Source organism: Rattus norvegicus, chromosome 8 (genome assembly GCF_036323735.1).
Source record: "Rattus norvegicus strain BN/NHsdMcwi chromosome 8, GRCr8, whole genome shotgun sequence".
NCBI lineage: Eukaryota > Metazoa > Chordata > Mammalia > Rodentia > Muridae > Rattus > Rattus norvegicus.
The window spans coordinates 54,145,710-54,157,832 of record NC_086026.1 but is presented as its reverse complement, the minus strand read 5'-3'; the positions used below and the strand labels follow the sequence as shown (position 1 = coordinate 54,157,832).

The following is a 12,123-nucleotide window of genomic DNA, read 5'->3' as shown; positions in this document are numbered from 1 at the left end:
GGCTCACAACTGCATGTAATTTCAGTTCTAGGGGACCCACTGCACTCTTCTGGCCCTGAAGGCACTGCGTGCACGCAAAACACTCATCCACATCAAATAAAAGTCAATAAGTCATAAAGAGCCAATGTGGGGAAGTGGGTATCTAGTTCATTGGTCAAATAGTAGTGGAACAGTTGCCTTGCATTCACAGGTCTTCAGTTCAATTGCTACACCACAGCAGAGACAGACAGAAAGCAGGAACCTGTGTAAACATACAATAATTGTCACAGCCTCCTTCCTTTCTCATCTGTCTTCTGTTAGATTTTGAAGATGTGACTGAGTTTTTAGAAGAGGTCATTGAAGCCTTGCTATTGGATGAGGAGGTTCGAACATTTCCTGAAGTCATGATTCCAGTGTTTGATATTTTACTTGGCCGAATAAAAGATCTGGAACTCTGCCAGATCCTCCTGTACGCATACCTGGACATCCTTCTCTATTTCACCAGGCAGAAGGATATGGCCAAGGTAGGTCTCAGCATCGTATGCTCCTGGTGCTGACATCTCAATACTTGATGCTTCCTGTCCTGAGGGCACGAGAATATTGACTATCGAAGGCCGAATGTGGAATCACATGCCTCAAGTTCTAGCATTTGGGAAGTGGAGGCAGGAGGATTAGTGCTATCCTCAGCTACACAGCAAAGTTGAGTGAGATGGTTCAGTGGAAAAAGACATTTGCCATGAAGTCTGCAGAGCTAATTTGATCCCCAGAACCCATGTGGTGGAGGAAGAGAACCAAGCATACATACAGGCTGTCCTCTGACCTCTGTACTATACTCACACACATTGGATGAGTGAATGGATACATAAGGAAATGTTTAAAAGTTTTCTGTAAAAGGGTGGGAGCTGTAAAAGACTGAATTCTTTGCGACCCTGCATCTCATCCCTTTACGTCATCATACAGCTGAGTAAATAGGATTTGTCCTCCTACAGGTTTTTTTAGAGTACATTCAGCCCAAGGACCCTAGCAATGGGCAGATGTATCAGAAGACCTTGCTGGGAGTCATTCTGAATATCTCGTGCTTGTTAAAGACTCCGGGTGTGGTAGAGAATCATGGCTTCTTCCTGAATCCATCCCGTTCCAGTCCTCAGGAGATCAAAGTACAGGAGGCCAACATCCATCAGGTGGAACTGCTTCCCAGGGTGTCACCGTCCCTGATTTGAGATGACCAAGGAACCATGTAGGGATAAGGCTGCTTCAGCCTGTTGAGGAAAGCTAAGTGGTCTGGTTGGGTTTTGTCATATTAACATAACAAAATTGCCTCCTTACTGAGGGGATGGGGTAGCACATGCTTGTAATCCTAGCACTGAGGAAATAAGAGTCGGGGCTGGAGAGATGGCTCTCAGTGCTTAAGAACACTGACTGCTCTTCCAGAGGTCCTGAGTTCAATTCCCAGCAACCACGTGGTGGCTCACAACCATCTGTAATGAGATCTGATGCCCTCTTCTGGTGTGTCTGAAGACAGCTACAGTGTATTCACATACTTGAAATAAATAAACCTTTAAAAAAAAAAAAAAAAAGGAAGAGTCAGGGGATCAGGAGTTGAGGGTCATCCTGAACTACATAGCCAATACTAGGCTAACCTGTACTATAAAAAAATAAAGGAAGGGGCAAGGTGGTGGTAGCACACACCTTTAATCCCAGCACTTGGGGGGCAGAGGCAGGCAGATCTCTGAGTCCGAGGTCAGCCAGAGCTACACAGAGAAACCCTGTCTCAAAAAACAAAAAAAGGGAAGGCAGCAAAGAAATGACCGTTGGCACACACCTGTGATCTCAGCAGTCAGAGGCAGAGGCAGAGGCAGAGGCAGGCTGGGTCTACATTGTGAGCTCCATGACATGTAGAAAGACACTGTCTCGGAAAAAAATAAAATAAAAAAGAAGTAGGGACAGAGCTCACACTGGAATCAGGGTTCACCCTGTGACCAGAGTCAAGGCTTATCCTTGAATGAGGGTCAAGGCTCAGCATATAATCAGAATTAAAGCTAAGTTTGGAAACAAAAAAAAAAATGACCATCTTCAGGTCCTTTACTAAAAGGAGAGATGAACTTTGGCAGTAGTGAGAACTGCCCCGTGTGACAGCTCTGCACACCCCTTCTTCAGTCCTTGCCCTTCTCACTAAGAGACTGTCACTCAGAGCATAAACCTTTAGACTAAACACCATCCTGTAAATCTTCCCTGTCCTCCTCCTCTTTATGCGTAGGCCTCTTAACAGAATTTAGCAGAAGTCTGAGGGCACGGCATTAGAAGGCCAAAACTGTTCAGTCATCACAGTGCTGTCAAGCAGGTGCTGAGCAGACTACACCAGTGGCCAAGCCAACTGCCCGTGGTGTTTGTTTCTTGTAAAGAAAGATTTACTGGGACCAACGAAATGGCTCAGTGAGTAAAGATCTTGTCATCCAATCTGAAGACTCAAGTCTGTTCCCCAGGGCCCACACAGTAGAGACACACTGCTCCTGTACATGCTCATACTTACGTCTAGCATGTCATGCTCACACACTAAATACATAAATGTAATGTAAAAATTAAAAACACACATTAACTGAAGCCATGTCTGTTTTGTTTATGGCTTGGTGTCACACTACAGTGGTAGAGTTGAGTAATGCTAGGAAAACCATTTGAAAACAGATCCCAAGGATTTATCACCGCATGTACCAATAGAAATCCCTACTGGGAAGCTACTCAATTCTGCGCAGTTTGGCAGCTGACCAGAAAAAGTCTCCTAAGTATCCAATCAGAGACAGGGAAAAGGAGTACAAAAGGAGTAAAGGGAAAGGTTAAGATTAGCGTTTAAACACTTGTATTTGCTGGGGCTTAGGAGTCAGAAAAGAAAATACCAGGATTGTGAAATTGGAATGTTCTGTGGTTGTGTTTTCTGGCTAAACAGTTCATGGCTCAGTTCCATGAAAAGATCTACCAGATGCTGAAGAATCTGCTCCAGCTCTCTCCAGAAACCAAGCATGGTATCTTGTTCTGGCTTGGAAACTGTTTGCATGCAAATGCAGGCCGCACCAAGATCTGGGCCAATCAGATGCCCGAAATCTTCTTCCAAATGTATGCCTCGGATGCCTTCTTTCTGAATCTGGGTGCTGCTCTCCTGAAGCTGTGCCAGCCATTCTGCAAACCCAGATCCTCTCGGCTCCTCACCTTTAACCCCACATACTGTGTCCTCAAGGACTTGAATGATGAAGAACGAAAAATTAAAAGTGTACATATGAGAGGTAGGCGGGGAACTGGGCTCTTCAAAGCAGAGCGTCTCTTACCTCTGAGGCATTGGCTCCCTTGGCCTTTGAGAAAGTACCCCCATTCAAACAGATGAAAACAAGTTAAACAATTTCAACATGGATTTTTGAAAAACAGCACCTGTTACCTTTTAAACAATAGGCCTCAATGAGACCTTCTGTCTGATTCTGGCAACCTTGAATATTCATTCCCTCATCTTTTATAAAATGCAGTCACATACAGCTGCTATCCATGAACTCAGAGGTTCCAGAAGAGGGCAGACAGGAAGGGTAACAGTGGAAACAGCACCAGAAGGGGTGAATGGTCAGCTCTGCAGAAGCTGGCGTCCTCATGTCTTAACAGACAAATCAGAGTTTACCTGGCAAAGGAGCAGGAGTATCAGACAGTGACGGATGTAGAGGTGACAGCCTGGGAAGCAGCAGCAAGCACGGCAGAGGCAGAGAGGCAGAGGCAGAGGCAGGTGATCTGTGAGTTTGAGGCTGTCTGGAAAAAAAATCTATGGAAAAAATGTATTGAAGAATAGTGAGTTCTACATGGTTAGAGCAAGGGGGTGGGAGGGGTGAAGAGTGCAGGGTGGAAAGGGAGAAAGCTGGCACCAGATTAGAGAAAACTTAAATATGGAGAAGAGAAAGGAATTGGCCCTGATCTATTGCTCAGAATGATTCTCTCGTCGGTTTTGATCTATTTCCTTCTAGGTTTTGGGGGGATTAAATTTTAGCCTCTTAGGAATTAAACTAATATCTGCACAAAAATAACTTAAACACTGAAAAGCATAGAATAAGTAGAAATGGCCAAGTGGTAATGGCCCATGCCTTTAATCCCAGCAGACAGGAGACAGAGGCAGGTGGATCTTTGTGAGTTCAAGGGCAGGCTGGTATACAGAGCAAGTTCCAGGAAAGCCAAGGCTACACAGAGAGACCTTGCCTCAAACGGATGGATGGATGGATGGATGGATGGATGGATGGATGGATGGATGGATGGATGGAAATGGCCCATTGCCTACCCCTTGGAAACTATACAGTATCAGTACTCATTTTAGTCTTTTGCTGATTTCATTGGTTCAGTGAAAGAGATTTAGCTGTTTCTGTAGATAGCTGGAGGCCAGAAAGTGTTTTTAGACAAAGTGGTTGGAGATGTGTTGTGAGGAATACCATTGTAGGAATGTGGAGGCTGAGGGAGAGGGAAGCCCAAGACCGGTGTCTGGAGAGCTGTGTGTCACCATTCCTTTCGATCCTTCCAGGTTTAGACAAGGAGACCTGTCTGATCCCAGCTGTGCAGGAGCCAGTGTTCCCCCAGAGCTACAATCTGGTGACCGAGAACCTGGCCCTGACCGAGTATACCTTGTACTTAGGATTTCACAGGTAAGTCCTTTGATGTTGTTGGAAAAGAACTGTTGGCCCAGTTAGTTGTGTTGACAGCTCAAAGGTGGGCAGTGAGTCTCAAGAGCCCTGTCAGGATGGTACAGGGAAAGTCACATGCACTGGTTTAAATTTATGTGAGTCAACTTTATACAGATTGCGCTTACAGTTTCATTTTGTTTTGTTTTCTCTCTCTCTTTAAAATTTACATTGTGCTAATATTTTTCTCCACATTCGTTCAACTTTTCAATCCTTACCTTTTTGTTATTATCTAGGAAAATTTGATTACTTTCATTTTACATTTCTTTCTCTACCCTTGAATTCTTATTACTTCTGATGCCCAAAGACCAGAGACAAAACTTAGGGAAGTTGAGAGAATGGTGATAAGGGATTCCAGACAGACCAGTCTGAGCACAGAGGAACTGTGGACCTGAGAGGAAGGGGTCTAAGGAAAGGAACGCTGAGAGCTTGTGTAGACGTTCCAGAAGCGTCCATTTCTAGCAAACCAGCCACATGTCACTCCACAGTTTCTCCCCTTGTTTAGCTGAGAATGATTTCCAGCATAAGGAAGAAATGACAGCTCACTCACACGTCCCATCTGTAGAAAGTGCATATTTATTTATTTTTAATTGACAGGAACAGGGCACACATGCTCATGTGTGATGTAGAAGCCAGAGATCAGTGTCAGGTGGCTTTCTCCGATGCCCCCCACCATGTCTTTTGAGGAAGGATCTTTCACTGAACCTGAAAGTCGCTGATTCAACAGGACTCCAGGGATCCTGTTTCTATGTCCCCATGAGGAGCACAGCAGCACAGCAGCGCACTCATCTTTGACATGGGTGCTGAGGAACTAGACGCCTGTCCCCTGCTTGCACAGACAGACGAGCGGTTTCTCAATTAAGCCATCTCCCCAGACCCAGGAATACTGATTGTTTGCTTGCTTATTTATTTATTTATTTATTTATTTTCCAGAGCTGGGGACCGAACCCAGGGCCTTGCGCTCGCTAGGCAACGCTCTACCACTGAGCTAAATCCCCAACCCCTTATTTTTTTGAGATAGGATTTTTCTGTGTAGTCTTGGCTATCCTGGAACTCACTCTGTAGACCAGACTGGCCTCAGTTCTACCTGCCTCTGCCTCTGCCTCTTAAGCGCTGAGATTAAATGTGTGTATCACACACCTGGCCTGAAATACTGATTTTTTTTTTTAGTGGCTTCTCAGGATACTTAATGTAAGGTTTTTTGTTTTGTTTTGTTTTGTTTTTTTGTATTTTTTTTTAACTCCTCTGACAGAAAAGTAACTGGTGGCGAGGGGTTGGGGAGAGCTAGTAAAAATATGTCTTCATTAGACAGTGTTTCTGACCTGTCGTTGACATTTTAAGTGTGGTAACAGAAGTTCAGCATGTGTTTGATCCGCTCAGCAATCTAAATTCAGACCTAGAGATGCCTGGCATCTAGTTTCCCAGTCAGTCACCCTGGTAGCTGGCCACAAGAACCAAAGGAGTGATTTATGATTGTACATGTAGAACCAGTTATCAGTGGCTTTTAGTCCCAGGTCTTTCCTTCAATATTCAAGTGAGCTTTTGGGAAGAATAGTCATCATATTCTCTAGAGTGCTGCTAGCTGCTCCTAGGTTATGTACCTGTTGGTGGCTACTTTAGGTGTGACTGTTAAAACCGAGCCTTTTCACCTGCTTAGTTTCCTCACTGCAGAGATCATCCTCCGATCCGCCTGTGTGCTCTAAAGCTTGTTCTGGGCTGCTCATACGCTGCCTCATTAAAATGGCTGCTTTCTGTAATAACCACGCCCTCTGCATCCAGCTCGTGGTAGAAACTGCTCACTCTCATAATTAGCTCCGGATTTGTGGTACACATTTGTGGTAACAGTTTCTGAGATCAGTACACCTTGCTTCTGTCTAGTCACTAACGTTTGTGAATGCCTCTGTGTCATTGACCCCACAACTTTCTACAGCGGTAGAACACTAGAAGAAACAAACAAGGATTTGCTTTTTGGTATGGTCTAGTCTACACTGCCCCCACGTTGGGCCTCCCTGACCCAGTCTCTTCTGCTTTCTTGGGGGCAGGTTGCATGATCAGATGGTAAAAATCAACCAAAATCTGCATCGGCTGCAGGTTGCCTGGCGAGATGCTCAGCAGAGTTCTAGCCCTGCTGCTGACAATCTCCGTGAGCAGTTCGAGCGCCTGATGACCATCTATCTCTCTACCAAGACTGCAATGACTGAACCCCAGATGCTGCAGAACTGCCTGAATTTGCAGGTGTCCATGGCTGTTCTGCTGGTTCAACTGGCCATAGGCAATGAGGGCTCTCAGCCAATAGAGCTAAGTTTTCCCCTGCCAGATGGCTACAGCTCTTTGGCTTATGTGCCAGGTAAGCAGCCTGTCCCTTGGGAACATCCTATTAATAGCCACCTACATTTAAGTGGGTCACCTTGGAAGCTTAATCCTCAAAACACCCTTCCTTAGTTATCACTCCATTGTTTTTAGAGAAACTACACAAACTTACAAGTATCTCCTGGCCAAGCATGGGGGGCCCCAGCAGTTGCTTCTCAGCTTTGTGTCTCCAATGCTGGGAGTGTCAGAAAACAGCCTGCAAAAGATGAACTGCAGCCAGGGCTTTCACAACTCTTAGTTTCTCATTAATATTGCTTGTCTTTCAAAGTATTCAACTGTCTGTCTAGCTCCCCCTGAGGTTTTTTTTAGAAAAAAAAAATCCCCTCTTACTAATTCAGAAGGGAGATTGTATATATATGTTTGTCAGTGAGGGGTCAGTAGATGTTGGTCACTAATCAGATTAAATGTTCTTGAAGACTGTGCTGGTCTCGAATTGCTATATAACAAGTTACAAATATAGCAGCTTAAAACAGCAAACGTTATCTCACACAATCCTTTGCATCAGAAGTCCAGAAGCCCTTGGCTATGTGATTCTAGCTCAGAGTACTAGTGAAGCTATGGCCAAGCTGTCAGTCAGAACCATAGGACTCTAAGGACTCAACAAGGGCTGGTTGTTATCAGGCCTCAGCTGCTCGCCAAAAGCCTCACACATCTCTTCGTGCCATTCACTATGTGGCAGCACAGGTGACCAAAATGAAAGCTGCAAACTTTCTTAACTAACCTTGAAAATATGTACTCTGCTGCATACATCTGGTATGTCCTAGTCTACACAGTGATGATGTCCTTTGCTGCATACAGCAGGGGATCTCCTAGTCTAGAGGAATGCAGAAAGGGACCTTGCAGAGATCTGATGCCAAAGGGGAGAGTGGTTAGAGGACCATCCTGGAGCTCCTCACTGCAGTCACCTAGTATAACTAGCCACACCTAAAGGGTGGCTTAAACTGTGGCCAACCCTTGGGGGCACAGAGTGGCAGTGTTTATAGTTCTTTGTGTCATTGCTGTTCACGCATTTACTTGGATAAGAACAAAGCTTTATATACAGGTAAGCGATCCTATGGCTACTACCTTATCCCCACCCCTGGTACATAAAAGACTTGGGCTTTTTTAAACCTTTATTAATTTATGTGAAGAAGGCACTGGGATGTTGTTTGGGACCAGTGAACAAATGTTTGGCTCATTCCAGTGAATCTTTTTCAGAATTTTTTGCAGATAACCTAGGTGATTTCCTCATTTTTCTCCGGCGCTTTGCTGAGGACATTTTGGAGACGTCAGCAGATTCCCTGGAGCATGTCCTTCATTTTATCACCATTTTCACTGGAAGCATAGAAAGGTGAGGATGTGCTGGACGCTTGCCCCAGTCACTGGTTAGAGGCACAAAACATTCTGCCTGCTGTGGTGAGGTTTAGTACGCAGAGGACTTTGCCCACCGAGAATTTGAACCTGCATGTAAGGCACTAATAGGATTCCAGTGCTTGTCCCTGGTTAAAATAGTTAACCAGAATACGAGAAGCTGGACCAGCGGCAGACAGATGCTAAACTCTTTTACTAATTATTTCAACCAAAGCTTGTTCCTGCTGTTTGAGTTGAATAAGCAGTAAACCAGCCTGGCTTGATGTTACATCTAGTCTGGTGGTTTTACTGTATACTGTGGTTTTAGAATTGCTTCACTGGGTTTTTTTTGGGGGAGAGAAGGGAGGGTGTTATGTGTGTGGGCCAAAGGGAACTATTTTTATGCACAAAAGGGCATATTTGCTGCAAAATAAAAAGACGTCCACAATGTCTCAAGACATATCAATGAGAAATATATAGAAGCCCGATTTACTGAGCTGAGCAGACCTAAAGGAAGTTGGCCATAAGCCAGCAGGCATTGATGAGACTCATAGGACAGGGATTATGGAGCTGTCGGATAATTATAACCTAATTATCTGCACTCAGAAAGCTTGGAAGGCAAGTCTATTCAAAATGAGCCTGTCTGAGAAAATAGTAAATAGTAATAGTAAATAATGCATTGTTATAGAGAAGAAAAGTGAATGTCCTAAGCATTCCAAGTGCTCCCTCATACATGGTGAACTGTGCTCTAGAGAGCTAAGTGGGAAGGCATGATAGTGTACATTATAATCCCAGCACTCAGGGGGCAGAGGCAGGAAGATTGCTGCAGGTTCAAGGCCAGCCTGGTCTACATAGGGAGTTCAGGCAAGCCAGGACTATGTACTGACACACTTGAAACAGGTGTGGCTTTTCCATATTTAATAGTGATACAGTCCATACTGCCCCTGTGTAGAATAGAGGTGATCAGGGAGTTATGTTTCCTGCTCATTGTGCTCTCTGCCCTCTGCAGAATGAAGAATCCCCACCTGAGGGCCAAACTAGCAGAGGTGTTAGAAGCAGTGATGCCTCACCTGGACCAGACCCCAAGCCCCTTGGTGTCCAGTGTGTTCCACCGAAAACGTGTGTTCTGCAACTTTCCATACGCTCCCCAACTTTCTGAAGCCTTGATCAAGGTTTTTGTGGACATCGAATTTACAGGTAAAGAAGTCACATGGCCAGCTCTAGAGCTGAGAACTAAGAGTTTGACAGCTTGATCACAGAGTGTCAACCAGCATCACTTGAGCACTCACTGTGTGCCAGGCTTATGCTGGGTGCTTTATTTTTACTGTGTTGTTAACTTGTCTATCTGAAGAGTTTATCTACAGTGTTCTCATTTTATATGCAAGAAAATAGATGCTAAAAATGTTTTAATTGTTTTGTATATATCATACACCTAAAAGTGTTACAACCAGCTTTGTCTCACAAAACAACAAACAACAAGCAAGGCAAGCATGAGGACCTGAGACTGAGCCCTAAAATCCAGGTTTTTAAACGTTGAGCACAGCAATGCCTACCCCTAATTTAGTCCTAAGGAGGCAGAGACAAGAAGATGCCTGGGGCTTGATGGTCATCCAGTATGGACAAATCGTTGAGTTCTGATTTAATGAGAGACTCTGTCTCAAAAAAAAAAAAAAAAACAAAGTGGAAGCAAGGTAGTGGAAGCAAAGGCAGGGAAGGGGATCCTTGTGAGTTCGAGGCCAGCAGGCATTGATGAGACTCATAGGACAGGGATTATGGAGCTATCGAGTGAGTTCCAGGGGCAGCCAGGGCTACACAGAGAAACCCTGTCTCAAACAAACAAAGAGCAAAAAGGAGAGAAGTTGAGGAAGGCACTTGTAGACATTCAGCCTCCACTTGTACATGTACAAACCTACACACATGGACACACATGCAAATATGTATAAACACATACACACACACACACACACACACACACACACACACACACACACACACACTTAAAAGAGTACCAGTAGACAGCATTATCTCTCTCCAGTTCTCATCACCTGAGTTTCAATTAAGCAGAGCTTTGTCTGAACTAGTAGTCAAGACATGCTAAGCAGTTACATAAGAGTCTTCTTAAAGTGGATTTCTGCCATTTGGTAACATGTACAATTACCATTAAAAAAGGCATTTAGCATTTTATTAGCTAACTGTCCACATTTGTTTTCTGCCTTTGTCTCTTACTTACCTCTGGGTCTTGATTTCTCACATAAAGAATGAGTCAGAATGATGATTCACCATCACAGTATGTGTGAACCTTCCCTGAGGAGCTGCCCAGCAGTCACCGTGGTGATCTCACTGTGTGGCCGTACAGCCAGAGAATTGTAATGGAATGCATTCCATTAATATGAAAGTAAAGATTGGAAACGGCTCTCAGCCCAGCAGAGAGGTGCAATCTTAACACCTGGGAGATAGAGACAGAATGGCTTAATTGGAAGCCATCCTAGAGCCAAGTGTGACACCTGACTCTAATCCCAACACTCAGGAGGCAGATGTAGGTGAAGCTCTGTGACAGCCTAGTCTATATAGCAAGTTCCAGCATAGCCAGGGTTACATAGAGAGACCCTTTCTCAAAACAAAACACCAAAAGGAAGGAGGGAGGGAGGTCAGGAGGGAGGAAGGGAAGGAGGGAGGGAGGGAAGGAAGGAAGGAAGGAAAGAAGGAAGGAAGGAAAGAAATGAAGAGGAAAGGAAACAAAAGGAAAAAGAAAATACTTTGGGTTATATAGCAAGAGGGTTATAAATGAATAAATGAAAGGAAAAAGTCAGTGTGAGAAGTGGGGGGTGGGGCGAGGACATTTGTACTAAATAGAACAAGGAAACCTAGGCATCTAGTCTAGCCACTATATCTATCTGTCTAGCTTCACCCTTCGAGGTTGGAGAGGTCTTACTTGTACTTCAAACACCGTATAAGATTTTTAGCTCTTGGCATGATTTTTTGGAATAATCAAGTGCCAATTAGCCCCATGACTGGGATATTGTCTATAAAGAATGTGGAGATCACTTAGTGTCCCATTTTGTACGTGACTTTGACTGCCATAGTGGCTATCTCGAAGGCCTCACTTTTTTCTTTTTTTAAACAACTTTGTACTGACTCCTTACTAAGTAAGCTGCCCTTTAGATCTGTTTCCCTCTTATTTGTCAAGCAAACAAACGAAACACTTGGCCTAATTCTAGGCTTTAGAAATTGCTAGAGAAAGCTGGGCATGCTGCCTCACACCTTTAATCACAGCACTCCGGAACACTTCTCTGAGTTTGAGACCAGCCTGACCTACATGAGTTCCAGGCGACCCGAGGATCCACAGAGAAACCTTGTCTTGCTGTGGGGGTGGATGGGGATTCCTAGCAAAGGCTGGGGATGTTGAACCCCAGTCATAGTATACTTACCCAACATATACAAGACTTACATTTTGTGTGTTATGCATATGTTGTAATAGAATATCTTTATTCTTTAACAATTTCATGCATGTAAAGAATGTTTGATCATATCCACTCCCAACTCCCCCTTCCTACTTCCTCTGGAAACTCCCAACATGTTCCCTTTCCCTTCCCCCATTCACATCTGCCCCTGCTTTTGCCCACATCCATTGAATCTCGTTGGTGCTGCCTGTGGGAATGTCGGCTGGTCTTGTGGACATGTCACGTGTAGGAATTGTAGCTACAGCCTAGGTTTTACCCCCAGCATCCCAAGGAGTGTGGGCTGGAGGAAC

At 44.5% G+C, this 12,123-nt stretch overlaps 1 protein-coding gene across 2 annotated transcripts in view; it reads left to right on the top strand.

Moving 5' to 3' along the window:
- The window catches only part of Ube4a (ubiquitination factor E4A), a 42,123-nt gene that overhangs the window by 17,089 nt on the left and 12,911 nt on the right, over positions 1–12,123 (top strand). For both annotated transcript variants that reach the window (XM_006242938.5, NM_207610.2), the window contains 7 exon segments: positions 301–503; positions 969–1,160; positions 2,921–3,254; positions 4,517–4,637; positions 6,716–7,020; positions 8,241–8,373; positions 9,382–9,569. In XM_006242938.5, coding sequence (XP_006243000.1) covers positions 301–503; positions 969–1,160; positions 2,921–3,254; positions 4,517–4,637; positions 6,716–7,020; positions 8,241–8,373; positions 9,382–9,569 — 1,476 coding nt within the window.